Source organism: Amphibalanus amphitrite, unplaced genomic scaffold, assembly GCF_019059575.1.
Source record: "Amphibalanus amphitrite isolate SeventyFive unplaced genomic scaffold, NRLGWU_Aamphi_draft 000859F_arrow, whole genome shotgun sequence".
NCBI classification, from domain to species: Eukaryota; Metazoa; Arthropoda; class Thecostraca; order Balanomorpha; family Balanidae; genus Amphibalanus; species Amphibalanus amphitrite.
The window spans coordinates 198,997-222,025 of record NW_024882353.1 but is presented as its reverse complement, the minus strand read 5'-3'; the positions used below and the strand labels follow the sequence as shown (position 1 = coordinate 222,025).

The window sequence follows — 23,029 nt, the reverse complement described above, 5'->3', positions numbered from 1 at the left end:
ATCAGGGGGCCATCATATCATTTGGCCCCCCCAAACAACCAATGGGCCCCCATGGGCGTATGGGGCTCTGTCCCTTATTCGATTGTCACGAGACTCAAGAATCCCACGCTAGCTATTAACAGCTCCCAAACCAGTCTTTGAGGGTCCTACACTGATCTCGGAGGGCCCTTCAGTGGCGGTCAAGCGCCCACATTGACCGCTGAGAACCCACATTGACCTCATTTGAGGGCCCCTAAACCGGCCTCAAGGGCCCAGCCGGCGTCTGAGGGCCTCACACCGGCCTCTGGTGGCCTCATTTCTGTCTCTGGGGTCCCAAGACTAGCCTTTAGGTGCCTTTGAGGGCCCCGCACTGAATTCTGAAGACCCGATGCCGGCCTCTAAGGGTCCGCATCGGCCTCTGAGGGTCCACCTTGGCCTGAGGGGTCCAACGCCGGCCCATGCCGGTCTTTTAGGGCCCCACACTGACCTCTAAGGGCCCATGCTGACCTGTAAGGACACGCATTAGTCTCTGAGAGTGAGGGCCTTGCACGGGATTCTGAAGACCTGATGCCGGCCTCTGAGGCCCATCTTGGTTTTTGAGGGTCTTCTGCTGGCCTCTGGGGTCCAACACCGGCCCATGCCGGCATTTTAGGGTCCCACACTGACCTCTGAGGGCCAATACTGGCCTGTAAGGACCCACATTAGCCTCTGATGGCCCAAGTCGGCATCTTAAGGTTCTCATCCTGCCCTTTGCAGGCCCTGTACTGGTCTCTGAGGGCCTTAACCCTCGCCGGCCGGGGGGGGGGCGGGTGCCGCCCCTCCATAGGTTTTTTTTTTCGCGATAGCTCCGAACACGCCGGCGATAGAGAGCTGAAGCTTGGCATACCTGACCTTTGAATCAAACGGGATCTTTTGACACCAACCGCATTTTCGGGTCAGATCAGGTCACTGACCCATGTGGTCATAAGTGAACCTCTGCACGGTCTTCAGATGTCGCAACTTCGCAACGCCCTCACTGCCAGAGGAGATTTCACAGGGAAATGAACCTTGGAGGACCTAGTATCCAATAGGAGTCTCTCAACTTGTATAATGTATATCTCGGATTTTTCCTAAAGTTCATATGAGGTCAGGTCATTTTCGTGACCTCACCATTAGGTAGGGTAGAGTGGGGCAAAGCGCCCAGGGCGGGTCAAACGCCCACCCCTCTTTTTTATGAAGTGTTCGACTTTTCGAAGAATTCTCGATAGCCATTTTCAAGAACGAGCAGGAATCTACTTTTGCCCCCTTTTTCGGTTCTACAAGTGGGTTGTTCTGGACGTAAGATAAAGATTAGTTTATTTCAGACAATTTTTAGATATTACATGTTTTCATACTACTAAAACTTTGTCTGATAGAGATTAAAGTAGGCAATGGAATTTAGCTACGCAGAACCTGCGGATTTAAGCTATGTTTTGAGCATTTACTGTTTTGCAACACAATCGTCACACGTTTAATTTTGGTGGACTTCGTTTTGAATGTGCTGTTGGGGTAATACGCCCACTTTGGTGTGGGGCAGAACGCCCATCATGGGCGTTTTACCCCTAATGGGAGTAATACAGTACGGGTATTTGCGAACATTTTTGGCTGAAAGTGAGTGTCGGGATACGTTTCTAATGCTCAGGATTCTTATGAAATATGCAATATACTGGTTAGTATCGCCTGGAACAATTTATTCGCACGAACTTATCTCCGCTCTCCAAGGCGGTGACAGCCCGTTGACTGAATGAGGAGTGGGGTGGTAACAACAGTGTTCAAGATGTGTTTAGTGGTGTAATCTATCGATTTAAAGTCAAACGAAATGAGAATGGATAAACACTGCATTCTTTTGTCAGAGTACCGAGCGTGTAATGAAATGTTCAGGACTGGGCGTTATGTCCCACTCATATGGGCGTTATGCCCCATGGGTAGGGCAAAACGCCCGATTTGTAGTCCTCTCAATTCGGATGGCATATCTCAAAAACCATGCATGCCACTTGTTTCTTATGTGTTATTCGAAGAAAGCCAAGGTAATGAGCTACCAGATCAGCTACCTAGTTGTCTTTCAAATTTGTAAGATAAAGAGATACTGGGGCTGGAAAGTTAGGGTGGGCGCTTTGCCCCACCCTACCCTATAAGTCAATGGGGATAAACTGAAAACTTTTTTCTGGCGCCGGGAACGATCGATCTCCAACTATCTCAAGCACACCGAATCGTGATTTGATGCACTCCTTGCAAGGTTCGATGCGTCACTTTTGCAATGTTGACCTTGCGCGACGTCATTTATGAAGTTATAAGGGTCTTATTAGTTTTTCGTCAATAACTAGGTACCGATCAAATTGAGCTAGCGAGTCGGGAAAGCCACCTATGGACTCAAGAAGACCTGCCGAATCGAATGATATGCGACATGACCTCCTTCGACCAATTTCATGACCTGGGGACGCCGACCTGACCGTGACCCGAGGTCAACACCCTAAGTTTACCTCACCCAAAAAGTATATCATTCGACGCGCCTGAGAGAGGCGAACACGATGCTGGCAAAATCGCGGCTCTGCGGCCATTTTTTGCGAAGTTATTCACCAAAAACGGAACCGTGCCTTGAGGCACTTGACCTGACCTCAGAGGTCACCGGTTTTTGTTCGTTTTGTTGGGTTAGGCCCTTTCGGTCCAATGAGACCATTTCAGAGCCGGAAGGATGATAGGATATAGGGGGAGACATTGGTCTGGGCAGGCACCCTAGTGAGTCGCCGGGGCTGAGCCCGTCCAGAGGACAGGCCACCCAGCCCCAAGGCACTCACTGCAACCGGCTACGGGGTGCGCTCCCTCGGGAGCAGCGGTGCCGCTCCAAGGGAGCAGCCCGCATGAGATAAAGTTGCCTGTCCAGCCCGGAGGGGGTTGCGGTGTGGAGGAGAAGGATTTCGGTATCCTGAGGATAGAAGCACGGAACGGTGTCAGATGTCACCGGTTGACCTAGGACCATAAAATCGGGTATCGATCTCTGCGTCTCGTAACGGCGCACACGCTCGTTTTACCGCGACGCGCTAGCTCCACCTGGGGCGAAACAGCGAGGGGGGTCGTACCCGCCCCCCGCCCCCTCGGCCAGCGCGTATGTAGAAAACCTATAGGACCGGGCCGTGGAGGGTTAAACTGGCCTCTGAAGGCCCAGACCGTCTAAAAGTCCCACACCGGCCTCTGATAAGTGATAGTCAATCAGCCCAGTTGCAGTGGTCGCTGATATAAAACCTCTTAAAAACGTTATAGGCCTGGCTGAGCCTAGCTGGGCCGTTCATGCTGATTTTTATAGGTATATTGAAAAGACTCGCTTTGCACGTTTCACGCTTGCTCGTAATGAAAAAGTTGCTGGATGCCTCTGGAATTTGCATGGGTGCCAGCGGCTGCGGAGGACAGGGGAACGCGTCCATCAGTTTGAGTTTATGGACGGGAGACTCCCTGAAATTTCAACCAATGTTTTTCTTTTTTTTGTCTCGATTTTTTTTTTTTTACCTCTGAGCATGTTTGCGAAAACAAAGTGGCCGAAATCCGAGGAGAAATCGGATTTTGGGGGTAGGTTAGGTTTTGGACCTCTGGGACCCTGGCCCCCCCACTTTCGAAAACGTTCCTACGCCTATGCGTGGCGCCGTCCCTGAATGTTTCCCCCTAATTCTTATCATCCGGCATTTAGAAGTTAAGTTCGTTGTTTCACTCTAGGCTGATCGGACTTGAGAAAAAGGTCACAGGTCAAGGTCGCATACGCAATACGCATTTGCATATTTCCGTCAACATTCGAATCGAAAGCTCCAATCCAATATATTTTCGTCACCAATCGATATTCATCAATCGTGCCTACTAATTGTTACCGGTTACGCTACAATAACGCGATGAAAATGAGTAAACATAAAAAAGCTTGAAAAGCTTCATTTCAAGCCTCGTTATATTAATAATAATCATGTCATCCATCCTCGCCCACATGTAAAAAAGCTTTGCCATGGTCCTTGTTTTCCTTCAAATATGGCAGCAATATTCAAAAGCGTTCCGAATTTAAAAGCCTATTTGACATACCGAATTTCGGCAACGTTGATTGAGCTTTCATTCATTCGCAATCATTTGTATCGTGAACTTCTCCGATGTCTGTGTGCGCTGTCTGTGCTTGATCAGAGGCAGAGTAGTGAATGTGTGAATTTAGCGTGAATTTTATTGTGCTTGCACCCTTTCGGTTGCTGATTGCTTCACTTAAATCTATTAATTTTGGCCTGCTCTCCTAGCGGTGCAGCTGAGCACTTCAGTGCCTAAACCAAAACCGTGAATGGTGGTTTGGTTTTCGAGGTGTCCTCTGCAAGTTCTTGTGATTGAGCTCTCCAGAATTAGTGATGAGTGATCAAAACGCGAGAATATTGGAGATTTCTCGGTTACCTGGCAACGATGTGTGCGCAGACTGCAGGAGCCCACGTAAGTGTTCACTTTGACTTCATTATTGCTTGCAGTTTGAAGACTTTGATCAAATCAAAATGGGATATTAGCCAGCCAATATTAATATTGTTCATATAACAGCTTAAAGGAAAAGGGCCACCTTCGTGAAATATGAAGATATCGTTGTTTTTCATTTTGACATTATTATTTTTCATTTTCTTTTTAAAACTGGTGCCAGAAGTGCACAATTCGCGAAAAAGTATTTAAAACTATTTAACATATTGGTACTATGTTGATACTCTCTACGGCACCTACTGTATGATGGCATAGCGATGACGTCACACTCAAGCCAATCAGCGTTCAGAAGACAGACTCGTCGGATTGTGTCAGATAAGCTGATTGGTTAAAGCTGAGCTGGTTGGAGCTGATTGGTAAAAAACCAAAGCCTCGCCGCGGGTGGCTGTATTGTCGGATAAGAACGCATTCCTGGGATAAGGACGCATTCCTGGCGTATTTTCTTTTAAAATTGCCGATAACTACGAATGGAGGCCGAAATCGGCCGTAAGGAGGTAGACAGTTTGGTTTTCGGACACGGGCTACAAGATGGCTATCTCAGTTCCAATCCCCATGTTAAAGGTGGCCCTTTTCCTTTAAAATGTTTTTTTAATTTGTGGGAACATAATCACTCTTGATATATGAAAATGGTTGCATGTTGATGTTTTCTGTACAGTTTGCCCATTTTCAGCTGTTATTTCCGATTCAAATCTCCATAGTCAAACTGATGTTAAGTTTCAATTCGTGATAGGTAGGTACCTAATTCATTTTGTAACCAGGTAGTTACCTTGCTAGCTGTCCCCTGTTGCTTCAAGGTGGCTTGAGGGATTTTAATTACTTTGCATTGATCTGCATGACTGCAAATGTCCTCCATATTTGTTTTCAGCTGACCAACACAAGGAGCGAGGTGGGCTCTCAGAACAGTTATAGCTCAGGGAAGGAGAAAGAGCAGAAGTAGTTACTTTGTAAATTGTTGCACAAAAATTATTAGGTTGAAAAGGTGAAATTATCCCATTTTTAACAGATCCGGGGCAAGGTGATTCAATACTTCAGTAACTGGAAAGGGTGAGGAATTATTTCCTTATCAGTCAGCATTGCTCTTACACCATTTCCTTATAGGATTTTTGACATCATATTACTCCTGCAGCCCTTTAATTTTGTTACCCTATCAGCATTTTTAATTGATTTAAGCTTCGCACATACCTCTTAAATTTTGTCTGAAAAATTCATCTTACCTTCAAAATATCAATAAATACATGGATACATATTATATTAGCCCCTCATTATTGTTGATGAGCAATAATATTTTGCTCTTCTGCTCTGGTTTTGATTGATAAACTGTGAAACTGATAAACTGAAAAATGAAATGAAATTAAATTATTCATATAGGTACCAAGTACCAACAGTGAGTCTGCCTGTCATGCATTTTTGTGTGAAGTGAAGCTAAGATAAATTGCATTTTCATTATGCATGTATCAAGCTTCCTAGTAAGACAAACAAAGACAAAAAGTGTCTGCTGAGCTTCTCATTCTTATCATCATGATCAGGTGGCCTGAACTGAAGAGATCTCTGATAGATTATAATTTTTTATGCTAAAAATATCATGGTATGTCACTCATCGTGGTTTATTGTTTTGAATAGGTATGTACAGTATATCTAAAAAGTATGTCCCCTGGTTTGGCTCTCCCACAGGAGGCGAATCGGTAGCTTGGCTGAATCCCAGTTGCGGCACCCGGCCGCCAGGGTCGCTGCCGCGCGAGCGGCCTTGACCGCTCGCATGTCATTGGCAGTTCGGTCCCTCCCCATCTATACCGAGGTGGGGAGGGGAGAAGAGGGGAAGAGAGGGAGGGAGCGGCATCCGCTCGACACTTGACGATACCTGGCTGACCCCGCGCTCCCTCGCTGACCTTTGTCCTGCCCTCAGGCGAAGCCCGACTTCCTGGCCTGTAGAGGCCCAGCGGAAAACCGAGCTCGCGGGGCGCGACTCCATTGGCCCAATCTTATAAATGGAATGCTGTCGTATTCACGGCATTAGATAATATTAATAGTGATACCAGCAGTGGATGTGGTAAAATACAGTCCAAAATAAACGAAAGCACTCGATTCGTGCATAATGCGCCCTCCCATTCAAATAAGCCCGCCCACTTCGATAGATGGTGTAGTTTCTTAGGGCGTAAAAGATGCAAAACACTACCGATTTTTTTTTTAGCTCGGCCAATGGGACCGACAATATACAATTGACTGAAATGCATGAAAACCATTTTTTTGCATTTAGGTAATAGCCGTTTTCTGCACCCAAACTTTAGCCAGTGACGCCCTGTCCATTCTAAAGCGTTTATAAGATTGTTCCCAGCACCCGATTTTATATGAGGAAGTCGTTTAAAAAGCATCTTATTTCTAACGAATTTATTATTATGGCCACTTTTAGGTACAGGGCGTCTATAGAGCTTTGACTTTTACATTTCTTCCTCGTTCAGGAGAAACGTTTTAACCCTCACCGGACCTTCAGGTTTTCTGAATACCGAGGGGACGTTGGGGGTTGGAAGTGAGGAAACACTTCCAACCCCCCTTCGCCGATTCGCCCCTAATTGAGTTAGAGCCTCACGAAAGAAACGATCGTGTGCGTCGTTACGAAATGCAGCGATTGGTCTCCGATTTAAGGACCAGGGTCAGCCGATGACTTTGGAGGTCAGGTCAAGTGGCCCAAGGCACAGCTTCGGTTTTTGGTAAATAACTTCGCTAAAAATGATCGCAGATCCGCGATTTTAGCAGCATCGTGTTTGTCTAGCTCAGGCGTGTCGAATGGTATACTTTTTCTTCGGGTGAGATCAACTTAACCCTCGCCCGTATAGAGGGGGGGGGGGGTCGAACGGACCCCTCTCCCTCGGTTTTTCGCGAATAACTCGCGTAAAAAGCGGCCGATCGCGACGAAACTTTCGTTACCCTCGCGTTAATCAATTTTACACCCACCCTGAAATTGTCATGACCCTGACCTTAATGACCTTTGACCTGCGACCTACTTTTCGAGACCATGTTTGGCCGGAATCGCGATTCGGCGTATGTCGGCTCGCATTAGCGGCGCGTTTGCAGTCTTTTCGTGGTTTTAAGCGTTCAAACATGGGATATGATGTTGCTTCCATGCATTAGGGTGGGTGTCAAGGTCACCGGAAAGTCAGGTCAGGTCATTGACCTTTGATGACCTCGGTTCACTTTTTCGAGTTTTACATGTTTCTAGGCCAGTTTTAGGAGCTGAATTCGAATTTAGCAGCCATATGAACATTTACGAAGTAGTTTTGGTGCCCTCGTAACATGTTGCGAAGCTGTCAGAGGCGGTTGCCACCTACTACGAATACCCTTACTGGTTGACCTGACCTGACCTGACCCGACCTGGCCTAAATGCATGAAGACATCATCTGTGATCAAAACTAACATGATATTCGTGATCAGCACCCCGAAAACCCCATAGCAGCCACGCTTTACGAATTTCTAACAGGCCCGATTTTCCCGACTTTTGGGTCATTGACCTGACCTGGAAAGTCAACCGATGACCTAGGACCTTAAAATTGGGCATCATCGACTTCCTCTCGTCACGGCCAACACGCTCGTTTTTTCCGCGAAGTAGAGCTTCGCGGAAAAAACGAGCGTGTTGTATGGGTCTATCGAGCTCTATCGAGTCTCTAGTCTATCTGTATGGGTCTATCGAGCGTGTATGGGTCTATCGAGCTAGAGCTCGATCAGGGGCGAAACGGCAAGGGAGGGTCCAACGGACCCCCCCCCCCCTTCCTTATACGTTTGCGGCTGGAAAAACACCAATACGGGCGAGAGTTAAGGTGTTAACCTCGGGTCAAGGTCAGGTCACTGACCTTTATTGAGGTCAGTGACCAGACTTGACTTAAAATGCGGTTGGCGTAAAAAATCCGACTTATCAAATCCCGACTAAAAAAAATCGACTTATAATCCGGTTAATCAAATCCCGACCATGTTTTTACCTGGCCATTAATGTTCTAGCCTTACAGGTGATTGTTTGAACGCTGAAGATGCTGAATCTTGGTTAACCCCATACTTATCGTATGATAAAGAACGTCAGTGTTAGAAAGTTGATTAACAATTTTATTTAGGATAGTTTAATTCAAGTGGGTATAATCCGACTTGACAATTTACTAGGAGGGTTTTGCAGCGCTATTAGTTCGGCATTTAATTATAAATCATTGCTAATTTCAATCCGGATATCGTTATTCAATGCTGGCCTTTGCGTCCTCAGAAAGTTGTTTATAGTCATGAAGGCTTGCATTGACCCATACTTTCCATTTTCAGCACTATTATTCGCCGTAGTTGACCAGGTGTTTTCTTCAGCTCTCCCCTGAATCCTTTGGCTTAGACCTGGCGTATCACCCGTGCATCGCAAGACGCACCTACCACACACAAGTTCATGATCCCCACGAACCCACATCAGCGTCCGTTCGCTTGGTGTGTGACCCCTTGACCTTTGGCCGCGACAACTGCCAGCTTGCTGGAGCACCCCTCCCTACACGCGCTGCCCCGCCCGCTCCCCTCCCTCCCCCCCCCCCCCCGGGGTCGTGTCACGAAGGTTCGGGCTTACGCTACTACCGGCCGCTGCGCAGCTGTCACCTAGCGCCTGGGAATGTGTGGTCTGGTGCGGATTCAGCCAACTACCGGCTCGCGACACCAGCGCCACGTAGTGGCGACGGTACATTCTTTTTAGACACACTGTACACTAAATGCAAATTCATTACCTACTTAATTTTGCCATTGTTTCAAGTGTTTAAACTTAGCCCTCACCCATATAGGGGGAGGGGGGGGGGGAGGAAGTGAAGGGACTCCCTCGTTTTTTTTTTTCGCGAGTAACTCAAGTAAAAAGTGGCCGATCGCGACGAAACTTTCAGTACCCTCACGTTAATCAATCTTACACCTACCCTGAAAATTTAATGACCCTAACCTAAATGACCTTTGACCTGTTACTACTTTTCGAGACCATGTTTGGCCGGAATCGCGATTCAGCGTACATATGTCGGCTCGCATTAGCCGCGCGTTTGCAGTCTTTTCGTGGTTTCAAGCGTTCAAAATGTGTGTGTTAGTCCATGCATCAGGGTGGGTGTCAAGGTCACCTGAAGGCTGAAGGTCAAGTCAGGCCATTGACCTTTGATGACCTCGATTCATTTTTTTCGAGTTTTACCTGTTTCTAGGCTAGTTTTTGAAGCTGAATTCGAAATTAGCCACCATTTGATCAATTACAAAGCTGTTTTTGTGCCTTCGTGACATGCTACGAAGCTGTCAGAGGCGATTGACACGTACTACGAATACCCGTCACAACTCACAACCCCTACTGGTTTACCTGACCTGACCTGACCCGACCTGGTCTAAATACATTAAAACATCATCTGTGATCAAAACTAGCATGATATTCGTGATCAGCACCCCGAAAAAAACATGGCAGCCACACTTTACGACGTTCTAACAGGTCCCGATTGGGTATCGTCGACTTCCTCTCGTCACGGGCAACACGCTCGTTTTTTTTTTTCGCGAAGCTCTAGCTCGATCAGGGGCGAAACGGCAAGGAGGGTTAAATGGACCCCCCCCCCTTATACGTTCGTGGCTGGCAAAACACCAATACAGGCAAGTGTTAATTAAGGCAACCCTTGATTAAACCAATCACTGAATGATCGATATCGGTAAAGGACACCCCTTTCATCATGCATTCTGTCCAAAACGATCGTTGCCGCGGCAGAATCTTGGGTTTGGCGTGACGACGACCGTCCTGCATTTGCCGGTGTGTGCCGGGTGTTGGCATTCACGGCAACGTCGTGGGGTATCGTTGGCCAGTCCCTATCCACCCGGCCTCGTCTCGACGGTCGGTGGCACGGCGCGCTATCACCCACAACGTCCGGTCCGGTCGCCCCCCGGACGGATGGGGGAGGGGGGGACGTGGCTCCGTGCCATCGCATGATGGTGTGTTCACGTGCGCTCAGTATCATATGCTGATTTGACGTGGTGAACGCAATGCAGTCAAACCAGCTGTGCTCGTACGTGGATATAAGTCAAAGCGAAAGTCTTTTCAAAGTCTCTTGTAACTCAGTTTGTTGAGCATTGTATCGGACCCCCGGTTCGTGAACTTCGGCGCTCGATATGCGAGATTTCTATGGGGTGGATGCAGCTAGTGTGAGCCCCACTACAAGATCACTTCACCAATAGGAGCACTGGGGTCTCTGTGGACTCTAGTCCTGGGGTCACGGTCGAACATCGCTGACCGTAATTCTACTTCTCAGTTTCTGTATTTCTCTCCAACCAACTGGCTATGCTCGTCTAATACCAGGAGAGCTCCTTCTATGTTACGGCAATATCGAGAGCCCACCTCACTCCTAGAAGCAGTGCTGGAAATGAGGCCGCTTTCTGGTCCCGGCGTTTTATTCTCCGGGTGGGTTAGCCCCGGCGGTGTTTCACGGGACGACCCAATTTGACACGTGTAAAAGCAGCGTGCTGCTATCACCGGTGAAACAGGGCCCCCGGTGAAACAGGTCTAGCGCTTAGCCTTTCGGGACCCTCTCAGAGCCGCGGTTGTTTTTGCCGCTCAGCCCATTCGAGATGCAAAGTTGATAGTCACACGAAGTTTATTTGGGGCCTTTGAATCAGGGCTGCGGAGTCGATGGATTTTCGGCGACTCCGACTCCGACTCCGACTCCGGCTTTCAAAAACCAGCTCCGACTCCGACTCCGACTCCGGGCAGAATTGTCGACTCCGACCGACTCCGACTCCGCAGACCTAGCAGGGCTGCGGAGTCGACAGATTTTCGGTGACTCCGACTCCGACTCCGGCTCGGGTTTCTAAAATCGACTCCGACTCCGACTCCGACTCCGGTCACAACTGTCGACTCCGACCGACTCCGACTCCGACCGACTCCGACTCCGACTCCGACTCCGCAGCCCTGCTTTGAATATACGAATTCGAAATTAATCGAGTCTACAAAACCTTTTTCTTTCATCTATATGCATACATTTAACAGTATCTCCAGACTAGGCTGCTTTGCCTGGCCTGAATATGTTTCGTGTGACTATTAATTTTGCATCTCGACTAGGGCGAGCGGCGAAAACAACCGCGACCCTGAGTGGGTCCCGAAGGGCTTAACGCTAGACGGGATTAATCCGCCCGGAGAATAAAACGCCGGGACCAGAAAGCGGCCTCATTTCCAGCACTGCTTAGAAGCCAGCCGGGGACGATAGTTCAGGGGACGGGCGACACCGGAACTCGAACCCGGGTTCTCCTGAACCCAAGCAATGTTTTTTATGACCGTGTTATAAGCAGGGAGAATACAGAGCGAAGGAGACCAAGGGCTATATGAAGATGCAGATGAGCCTCCAGGGGTTGTATGCATTTAGTCTCCCGATACAATATGTTTCATCTAACCTTTTGCCGTTGCCTCTTTTTCACAGAGGTGGAGTATGCCTCCTACAACCTGGGAGTGTTTCTCTGCACTACATGTGTGGGGATCCATCGCTCCATGGGCACACACATCTCCCAGACACGGCACCTCCGTGTGGACAGGTAGGTGTGGAAATGTGGAAAATGTGGACACCTCAGTGCGGGTAGGTGGGTGTGGAAATGTGGACTGCAGTCTGTGGACAGCTCTATGTGGGCAGGTAGATGTGGAAAGGTGGACACCTGCATCATGTGGTCGGGTGAGCAGTAGACACGGAATGGTCACGGAACAGTCTCGTGTGTGGTTTGGCGAATGAATCGTGTGCAACGGCTCGCTATTTTGATTATCGCGATCAACGCTGTATTTTGCCGGGTTAAATGTTTGCATTTGAAAGGAATCTTGATGAGTTGTCTTGAAAGAACAGGTATTTATCCACAAAGTCATCCAGACCTATGTAACATCCCCTGTGTTGGCCACTACACCGCCACACTGCTTTTGATTGGAACTCTGTCTAATTTGTAACTATGTTCTCTCTTTGCCCAGGTGGCTGGACGAGAACCAAATAATCTTCATGGAACAGCATGGAAACGAGGTGTCAAACGCCCACTACGAACGGTACCTACCGGACTGTTACCGTCGCCCGGACGGCTGCGCGCCTGCGTACGTATGACCAATCGGAGGGCAAGGTCAGGGGTGTGGCCAATGTGAGGTCAAGGTCAGGGGGTGTGGCCAATGTGAGGGCAAGGTCAGGGGTGTGACCAATCGGAGGGCAAGGTCAGGGGTGTGTGGCCAACGTGAGGGCAAGGTCAGGGGGTGTGGCCAATGTGAGGGCAAGGTCAGGGGAGTGTGGCCAATCATAGGGCAAGGTCAGGGGTGTGTGGCCAATGTGAGGGCAAGGTCAGGGGGTGTGGACAATCATAGGGCAGGGTCAGAGGGGTGTGGCCAATGTGAGAGCAGGGTCAGGGTAGTGCACCCAATCATAGGTTGGGTTCAGGTGAGCCCCGCCTATCGCATAATGAGATCGGGGGGAGCGCACCAATGGGAGTTCGAACTGTGTCTGCCTCGCACAGCCGTTAAGCTCAGTGGATGAACCGTGGATTAGTTATGGAGTCGTGTGTGGCTCTAGGAAGTTTTTGGAGCAGTTTATTGAATCGTTTATGGTTCCAGTGTGCTACTGGATTAGTGATTTACTCGGTTATTATTTCAGGGTCTTACTCGAGAAGTTTATTGACCCGTTTGTGATTCCAGAGTACCATTAGAGCAGTGTTTGGACTGGTTTATGACTTTGGTGTGCTTCATCTTCATGAGCAATTTATTGACCCGTTTATGATATTCCAGTGTTCTTCTGGAGCAGTTTATTCGCGCCAAGTACGAGCGGGAGGAGTTTCTGGAGCCGGCCCGCCAGGTGGGCTACATGGCCAGCACCAAGAGCGGCCACCTCATGAAACGGGGACGGGACGCGGCCAAGTTCGAGATCCGCCGCTTCGAGCTCTCCGAGGCTACCAACACGCTGTCCTACTATGTCAAAGAGGTGAGTCGGTGAGACAGTAGTTAGGTCAAATCGTTGGGCTTGCTGTGTGGTTGGCTGTTGTGGGTAGATTTATCGGAGCTGGAGAGTTATCGGGGTCAGACCGGTGTTTTTCATGAAATTTTCTCTTCGCCAATTTCTGTTCGGAAATACATTTTGTTTTTCCATGCGTATTGGTTATGGTGTAGCCTTTTGAAATCCGTATAGATAGTAGGTATCCCTGGTCAAAAGATGGCGTGTGAATTTGCTGCATCTGATAGCCGAAGCTTACCGAAGTCACCCCAGACTCACGAAAGTTGTTACGTTGCGTGCCTCCGTCCCTGCTCACTTGCACATAATGCCAGAGCACGCAACGAAGCACGTGCCCTTGCAACAAAAACAAAAACTTAATCACGCAATGATCTGCAGAGAACTGGACTCAGCCAGGTCCAGCTGTTGCCGAGAACGCTTTTTGCGCCAGCTCCACTAACAGGACCATCTATAATATGGTTGCGCTTTGTCTCTGTTTGGCAGCGTCAGCTCTAGTGTTTCCGCATGTAGCACAATTCACCACAAATATTCCTCGTTTGACAAAGGTCTGAGGCTTGTCAGATTATGTATGTATAGTTTAGCAGTTTATGAAGAGGTAAGAGGTAAGGCAACTGACGTAATAAGCTGGTAACTCAGCTGACTAGCGAGTTATGCCAGCTTACAGATCGGTACAACTTACCTACTGTAAGGGAACGGTGAATTTTAGTCAGATGACGGGTAAAGCTCAGTATATTGACGTAGTAAGGCTCATCGGATGACGGGGCTAACGTTACTCACCCCACGTATTATACCTACATATTTAGGTTTCTGAGTTAACGGATTTCGTTAGTCAACAGGGCATATGGTGCTGGGATAGTCAACTGACGATTGTAGGCTAGTCAGCTAACAAACGACGAAGGCTAGTGAACTAAAGGGCAAAGTTCAGCTGGTGCAGATTGCAGAATTTGTCACCAGCCGGTCCGGAAATGGTGTCTGGTGCAGCGCTGGTGCCCACTGTGGTGACGGGGACGGAACGGGACACATGTGCGGCTCTGTGCTGTTTTAGTCGAGCCCCGCCGGAATCGGATGTGTGGTGTTTTAGAAGCCTGTGGGGAAATGTAGTGATAAAGCCTGGTCGACTAGGCAGTGTTTTGGCTCGTTTATGTGGTACCACACATGTTTGGGTACCATCTAATTCTAAGTTTGTTGCATTTCAACAACTTGAATCGCAATAAGCAGCTAAATACACCATGCATTGCAATTCATGTAATGCATGGATGTTGTATCGCACCATAAAGCCAAAATAAGCAATAAAATGGCAGCATACTTTACGATATATACATACTATTGGGCAGCTTATCCTATGACCATGGCGAAGAACAGATGCTTGAAGTCCACAGAACTGTTGCCTATGTCATTGAGATACACGATGTAGGTACCTCTTACCTGCTCCTCATCAATATAAAGTTGAGTGCATTAAAACGACTCTGCGTTATCAATATTCAAGAGGTGTATCGATACATTAAGTGCTTTGATTGTCACTAACTGCAAGTAGCGATGCATTCAATTCAACAAATTTAGCGTCACTCCTTGCTGACAATGTTATTTCATCTCTCCCTGCAGGGGAAGCACCCGAAGCAGACGATGTCGCTGCAGGCGATGAATGTAGCGCTGGTACCGGAGAAAGTCAACCACCCGAACGGCATGCAGATCACCTACGTGACGCACGGTGAGAGGCTGCAGGATGCAGGGGAAGGGTAGGATAGGGAAGGAGGAGGTAGGGAGGAGAGGGTGGTGATGGGAGGGTGGATGGGAGAGGAACGTTGGGAAAAGGATAGACGGAAGACGAAAGCGAAGATGGGGGCCGAGCTAGAATTAGGGATGGGTGGAAGAGACTGGGAGAATTTTGACTACAGGGGGTGTTGGGTGAAACAGCCGAGCTGGATTAGAGAATACGCCTTGTTAGCATGGCGATGGCCTATTGGGTTTGCTGGTCCCCACATGTAACGCCTGATGATAAGCTCCCCAGTCTCCACAGTGAGAAGATTTCTTCATATGTTGCTTGTTCGCGGTTCTCATGCCACAGGCTCCCTGTCAAGTCCAGGCTCCACTACGCTATTTTCTGTGCGATTTAGCGATTTAGCGTCAGAATTATGAATTTTGTTCCCCGAAAATGCGAAAATGCGAGAGCGACATTGCGTGACATTTAATAATGCGATTTCCGCAGTTTGGCTCAGCGCATCCGTTTGCACTAGATGAACGTTGTCTGGCATCGCCAAGGGCATCGCATTCTCGCATTGTCGCAAAATCGCACGGAAAATCGCGTAGTGGAGCCTAGGCATCAGCTAACGGGCTGTCCCTATGTGACAGATTTAAACACGCGTCTCCTAGTCTCAGCTCACATCCCCTTCATGTGACCACATACCTCCCGTCTCTGCCCTCCACCAGGTACCATCCGGCACATATTTGTGTACCATAACGACGGCCAGACTACCATCGACTGGTACATGGCCATCAGGAACGCCAAGCTCAACTACCTCCGTGTGGCTTTTCCGGGTCACTCGGCAGCTGAGGTGGGTCAAGGTCCAAGGAGAAAGGACCTTACGTATGATGATAATTATATCATGAAAAATGAATCTTCAGGAACAAATGCAATAGGTTTTACAATATTCCAGCCTATCTGTGACTGCGATAGTAAATCTCCGAGGCCCGCCAAGTTTATTTGCGCGGATCGCCTCTCCTTCCCCCCCCCCCGAACACAAAGGTTTAGCGGAGCTCACCACTAACTCACCCCCCCCCCCCCTATCCCCGCAGCTGACGGCTGATCTGACGCACGACTTTCACCTGGAGGGATGGCTGCACAAGATCGGTCCGCGCGCCGGCGACCAGTACCGACGGCGGTGGTTTACCCTGGACGATCGTCAGCTCATGTATCATGATCAGCCACTGGTGAGGACAGTCTACCACACAGTACATACTCCATACCATACAGTCCAAAGATCGTCAGCTCATGTATCATGATCAGCCACTGGTGAGAGGCAGTCTATCTTACAGTTCAAAGATCGTTAGATCATGTACCATGACCTGGTGAGACTCAGGGAAGTCTACCTTACAGCCCAAACCATACAGTCTATCATACAGATGGTGAGGTTGGGTAGACTCGTGGATGACAAATTACATAAGTAACAAACCCATTTTAATTCTCATGCCGTGCTTCCTACTCTGACGTAACGGGTCTATCTTATTGTGTGTGTCTGGCCGTCAGGACCCGGTTCCGAAGGGTGTCATCTCTATCGGGGAGCCGCCGGAGTGGGCGGTGAAGGAAGGAGTGCCGCCCGGATCTAAAGACCAGGTGAGGTTCTGATAGAGCAGCTGACTCCAGAGCTAAGGTCACCTGAAATTGTTTAGAAAGTGTGATTAGTTTACGGTCCGAGTGTAGCGAGTAGGGACCTAGGGACCATTCACCACATTCAAAATGGCAGTTTGCTCTTAGCTGAGGGCCTCATCTGTAAAATGAAAGTAATTTGCTGTTTCTTATCGTGGCTGCTGAGCTGCCTGGCTACAAATGACGTCATCTTGGCTGACCCAGCTATATCTACCTGGCTTATGCTACCTATTCGTATCTTAGACACTCGTATTTTGAACCTAACCATCCCTCATACGCCCCGCTTATTAATTGGCACCACGATTACTCACTCTTGCTTTCTCATTTCTCCATTCCACAGGGGTTTTCATTCACACTGAAAACCCCCGAGCGCACCTACCTACTCTCCGCCCAGACGGCTCAGGAGCGTACCAACTGGATGCAGGCGATCACAGAGGTGCTCCGTACACCTCCGACGCCCCAGCAGCGCGCACGTGAGAGAGCCTCCGGGTGGCCGACCAGGGGACGCGTGTAGTCAGTGTAGGGGTGGATGGTGAATGGGACTAACACGGTGTGTGAGGGTAACCCTATGGTGAGGGGTGCTGATGGTCTTTTATTTAGTTTCTTCTAACATCTTTCGCATGGGTGTTGGAACATTAGAGGAAAGGCGTTCTGCGACGCACACTGCACTCTCATATTGTAGTGTCGGAGGTAGCACCACTGCATGTCGAGTGCTGCACATATGACATAACAGTAGTGTCTGTAGTTCTGCACGCCTTGTGCATAGTGTTGCACGCTTTGTCTGTAGTGCTTGGCACACTATCTGTAGTGATAGAGTTCGGCGTCTGCCACAGTTTAGGAGGGACATGCTAGGCGCATCAGTGCAGTTTCTGACACGGGGTCATTTCCGTGGTCTTGACACAAACAGTCCCAAACAGGTCGACAGCACAGTGTCTGAGACATTGGTAGATCGAGCTTATACGATGGTTACTTGGAGTGAATGCAACAGTGATACTCAAAATTACCAGGTTTTTTTATCGTAGCGCTTTGTGGGGTCTCTGAATGTTGTGTTATTGCATAAACTTGGAGGCGAGCTTGCCGAAGAAGCCGTTGAAGTCTTCGCTGGCCGTGTAGATCGAACTCACTACGTGTGAATCAGCTGCAAATTTTAGCTGCGGCGTCTGACGCGGTTTTGGACTCGCGATATTTTCGGCTCGTTTTTTGGCTCTATTACCGATGTGATAGCAATGATGTGGTCTTTTAGAGTTGTATCCGTAGTCTGAATGGATTTTGGTCGCGGCTTAAACCCGTATGGGGTAATGGAATGACGGATGTGCTGGTAGAAGTTCTGAATGATTACGTGGTTGGTAGATGCTTGAATGGACGCCTCTCGTCATGGATGGCTAGCCTCGATCGGATCGCACGCTGTGAGTTGGAATCGGTTAAGTGAACCGTATTGTAGGAGATTGGGAGCGACTGACTTGTTCGATGTAGGCGATATTAACATGTGCACCACTCTGTAGGAGATTTATATCCAGGTGTCTGATAAGTTTCTAGGAGATGCGGACTATAAGTGTGTATGATGTGATGAGACAGGACCGGTGGTTCTTTTTTTGCAATGACTGTTGGCCATAAACTGCATGTTGGCTGACGCTAACAAATCGTGTTTGTGATGCCACTTTCCGGGCGTCTGTTTTATTTAGCCTTCTCCGGTGCATGCAGGCCAGTATTTTATCTCTTGCCGGACAATTATATTTACATACATTTAGCTGCTGTGTATTGCTTAGCATAACTGTAAGACGTGTGCTATGCTGTGAGTATGAGTGTGTTCACACATATCTCACGGTTGCGGGGTATGCTGTGCGCCCCCACTGGTTTGTGCGTAGATGAGATGACAGACCATGCATGCCTGAATACACAGATCAGTTGGTCTCGACTGGCGACTTAATACTCCACATAACACTGAGTGTTGGGATGCGAGCATCGGTGACGGTATACATAACTGCTGGTGGTAGCTGCTCCGATAAATGCTGTGTATTCTACTAACGAGCAACACTTGGGTAAGTGTTTCGCCAATACCTTGGCAAGTGTCAGGGTAAACCGAACCTGAGGAGAATGACAGCTAGCGGGCGGTTTTTCTACTTTCCATGTTTAAGTCGATTGACTCGCTAGATTAGTTCTTTGGCATGGGGTTTAGGCACTGCGCGGTTTTGTATAGCAGGGTTGCATGCTGTCTAACTAAGCAAGGTTTCTTCTTCACGTTGACTTTCGCAGGCCATTGTACTGTTGCATAGCTGTTTCGTGACTTAGGAATGAGCAATGGTGTCGATAGAAGTTATCATGCGACGCTATAAGCGTTTCAAGTTTACATAGACACATCTGTAATGACTGCTGCAAGTTGTTTCATAGCCACTTCCAAGTTATATGACCTACGTCCCTGCCATAGTATGTCGTTGTGCTGTTGTGCTGTGCTGGTGACTAATGGGATGTGTCTAATGTCTGATCCTGCGCCGTGTGTTCACAGTGGCCGGGAGTCTGCACCGGAAACAGAGCAGCGGACGCCGAATACTTCGGTGACCGGGATCTACCATCGCGGGAACTCCTCCATGTCCCCTATCACCATCAGTCCTATCACTCAGAACGGTGGGAGCGGGCAATACGAGGTCTCGACCGACACAGGACGGGTTGTACAAACTTTGTGCGCTGCTGCATCCGACGGTCTGAGGCTATGTCAGGTGAATACAAGAGTGTGGTTTAACTCAGCCTAGACCCACGACGGGCCGTCGGGCCAGAAGTTCATCTATTGGTGTGTGGTACTCAGACAAATCTACCCGAAACTAGCTCCATATTTGTTACCAAGTGCAATGGTTGGTAGTGCGCTTTGCGCTATGAATTGATCTGAATTCGAACTGGATAGATCTTACTCGTCGTTTCACAGATGCATGCCTCAGATGAGTGCTTAGATATTGTCTTTAGTTGTTTTCATAGTCATGTGTTAGGTAGTTTTGCGTACCGAAATGTATGCGCGCTCCCAAGGTGCGTCCAAGGGACCAATTTTTCACAAATCTATCTGAGATCATAGTGTGTCATGCTTCATATCGCACTTAAAAGTTTTGTATGTTGTTTTGTGTGTTTGCCGTGTGTGCCATATTGTAGAGTGATGTGTTTTTGCTGCGTTTTATGCCAGTTGTGCCGACTCAAAGTCGTCAGTATATCTGGTGACTCACCGCATAGGTTGGTAGAGCCTTCGACTGACGCAGGTCGTCACATTTTGCTGTAGGTAAAGTGTACCATATACGTCATAAGGGACCAAACCAAGAGATTGAGGGCCGTGCTTTCAATGCCCCTAGTCGCCCAAGGCGAGCCAGTCTTTCCGCGAGTGTCACAAACTTTCTCCCGGATAGATGCAGTCGAGCAGAGAGCGAATTTCAGCCGAAATCATAACGTTTTTAACTGCAGATATCTTTATCTGCCACACATTTCTCCTGGAGGAAGTTAAATGTTGCGTAATTCGTGTCTTTTTTAGATGCTCCCGTGAGTCTGTGCGTTTTTATCTAGATATGAGACCCGTTACAAAATATGTGCCATATTTGCCTGTCGTCCTGCGTGGGTTAGCTCATCCAGAAGTGTCGTTGGATACATTTGTCAGCGTTTTCTGTCGAAACTTGGTCACTGGTTTTGTGCACAGCATTCGCTCAATACGTAACTCAGCAATACACCAGTTTCGAAGTAGAAAATGCTATATGAATATTTTGTGATATTCTAGCGCAATTATATCGTTTTGTAATTTTTTAGACGGAAATTCACAAATATTGACTTGACAATTGACTTCGGACATCTTGCATTTCAATCTCTTATCAAATCAAAGTTGATCTCTTATCAACTTTGATGCGAGTTTTCCCGTGCGATTAGACATAATGATCTTTATTCAAAGTCGGGAAGACAATCCCGATCCTCTCGACCTGTATGTTATGTGGAGCACGGAACGCGGTATCTGCACCTCCAGTGAGCCCGCCTGGGTCATCTCACCCCGCCGCCGACAGGGGCGCATCGAGGCACCCCTCCCGGGGGTGCTCCCGGGGGTGCAAAGGATAGCATGGTAGGCCGTTATTAATCGACAGCACCACAATGAAATTGGGGTGATAGTCTGCTATTTCCCTGTGTGAGTTGGAAGCAGTTTGTTTGCCACATGGTTGGAGGCCGCTTGCTACCAATAGCGCGTTACCCTCCCTTTTCGGCTCCCTGAGCTCGCCTCTGCCACCGCCCCGGGCAGCGGTCGGGTCGGCGCCGGTCAGGTCACTGCCGCCCCGCGCAGTCCGCCGGCCGCCGCCACCCCGGGCCCGTGTGTCGCGTGCTCGCTCTGCATTCAGCTGCGAGCTACAACTGGTGTTACGTTTCTACTAGAGGAGCTCCAACCAGTGACCGCCAGACTACCAGTGCTTCTCTGGAGCTGATTCATCCGTACTCAGTGATGAGTTTAGTCGAGGCTATGACTCTTCTCAGCGGTTCGCTGGGCGACACGGCACGAATGATCGCGCACGACGGACCGGCAGCTACCGTAGCCACCTGTCTACTCCTCAAGGCCGGCTTCTTGGCGCTACATCTCCTGGCTCTGCGTCTACCCGAGTGCTCCCTCCTGGAGCGTCTGGCCCTCCTGCACTGGTCTTTCGACGGCTGGAACGTCTGGTGTCTGGCCGTCTTCGCTCGCACCGGCCGACTTCCCTGGAGTCTGGAGACCTGCGTGCTGTATCATGTCCTCGGCTACCTGGTTTACTCCGTGGTTTATCTACACCTTCAGAGCCGGGAGTGGACGGCTCGTCACGGGGAGCCGTACCCCATGGGTGAGACTCCCGATTCTGAGCTGACTGTTCGAGTCAGCGCTGACGACGAGGCAGAGGACGAGGTGGCCGCCACGTCAGATCCTTTCGGATCGCCAGACGGCGGGTGGGTGCTTTCCGAGGACGTGCCGGACGATGAACGAGAGGACACCATCACCCCAGCTACGGCTCGGACTGGGAGGGACGCCCTCTGTGCCATCCCAGAGAATGAACCTGGTACTGTGCCACCGAAGGAGGATTCCAAAGTAGCGGACAAGAAACCCATGGAGAATGGAGGGAAAGAGGTGAAGATGAACGGCGAGAGACCTACCAAGAGCGGCAGCGTAATCGAAAATGGGAGCGGAGAATCGGCGAAGAGCGGCAGCGGAGGACAATCTGAGGACTGCACCAGGGGAACAGTGGAGGACTCTTCCTCAGAGCCTGGCGGCGTTCAGCTGTCTCCCACCACCAACCGGCCGTATCGCAAGCTCGACGCTGCTGGCGAGCTTCTTCCCGGCTCACCTGTCTCCGACGCCCACTACAGAGACATCACTGAAGACATAGCTGCCGCTCTGAAGGCCGGAAGACGGGTGGACGGAGCGGAGCGGGATGCAGACGGCACCGGCTTCAACAAGTACAGTCCGGTGAAGACGGCACGCATCGGGCCGGCGTCTGGAGGCGGGCGGGTGAGGTTTGGACTGCCGTGTGCTTCTGAGCAAGACGCGGAGGAAGCAGCGAATGATGGAGAGAAGGAAGGAGAGCGTAAGCGTGTCGGAAGCGATGGAGGCGAAGGCGAAGATAAGAAGACTGAAGCTGGGGTCAACGGAGATGAGAAAGATCACAACGGGATCAACGGAGATCAGAAGAGGATTAATGGAGATCATAATGGGGATCATCACGGCCATGATGGAGTGAACGGGGATCGTCACAGCCCTGGCAGCGACAACGGCGAGCGCTAGAAACTGCAGAGAGGCTCTGAGCGGTGCCAATGTGTCTTGTTATCCCTAGCCTCTGACTGTTGTGGTGAACCGCCTGTGTCTGCGTTTGCGAGCTATGTGTGCTATAGAACGGACGAGCTACATTACTGCATTTGTTCTGTCAAACTGAAACGGTTAATTGTAAAATGTAATAAATTATGCACGAATCTCACTAAACTGTTTTTGCTCGATACGGGTGTCAATTCTTCGGGCTTACATTGCGATCGATAACTTTCGAATAGACTGGAAAGCTCAATAATGGTGACGAAACACCGATCAGTTTAGAAAGCAGCTGTAGAAAACCAACTGGTCACAGAACCAGCTTAGATACGGACGAAACAAGGAACGAAGTATCTACCCAGAACCTCTGAACGTAGCACCCTCGGTCGTTGAGTATTTTATGATTGTTGCGTTATACGATCTCTTGAACTCTTCATACACGAAGAA

The 23,029-nt window shown here is 49.2% G+C and overlaps 1 protein-coding gene across 3 annotated transcripts; it reads left to right on the top strand.

The window, feature by feature from the left end:
- Positions 1–4,082: 4,082 nt before the first annotated feature.
- Positions 4,083–22,754, top strand: LOC122367256 (arf-GAP with dual PH domain-containing protein 1-like). Of its 3 annotated transcripts, none has more exons than XM_043340205.1 (10): positions 4,083–4,440; positions 11,901–12,012; positions 12,431–12,547; positions 13,226–13,418; positions 15,048–15,153; positions 15,873–15,997; positions 16,239–16,373; positions 16,690–16,776; positions 17,150–17,282; positions 19,313–22,754. In XM_043340205.1, the coding sequence occupies exons 1-10, from the start codon at positions 4,362–4,364 to the stop codon at positions 19,363–19,365; spliced, it is 1,140 nt and encodes a 379-aa protein (XP_043196140.1). In that variant the 5' UTR covers positions 4,083–4,361; the 3' UTR covers positions 19,366–22,754. The 3 variants fall into 3 exon arrangements, with proteins under 3 accessions (XP_043196140.1, XP_043196141.1, XP_043196139.1); XM_043340206.1 differs by lacking the exon at positions 19,313–22,754 and having other exon boundaries at positions 4,094–4,126; positions 4,318–4,440; positions 17,150–18,724; XM_043340204.1 differs by lacking the exon at positions 17,150–17,282 and having other exon boundaries at positions 4,106–4,126; positions 4,318–4,440.
- Positions 22,755–23,029: the final 275 nt, after the last annotated feature.

Coding starts and splice junctions, on each gene's coding strand:
- LOC122367256 (XM_043340204.1), top strand. CDS start 4,362: ATGAGTGATCAAAACGCGAGAATATTGGAGATTTCTCGGTTACCTGGC. Junction 4,441..11,900: donor CGCAGACTGCAGGAGCCCAC/GTAAGTGTTCAC, acceptor TCTTTTTCACAG/AGGTGGAGTATGCCTCCTAC. Junction 16,374..16,689: donor TGTATCATGATCAGCCACTG/GTGAGGACAGTC, acceptor TCTGGCCGTCAG/GACCCGGTTCCGAAGGGTGT.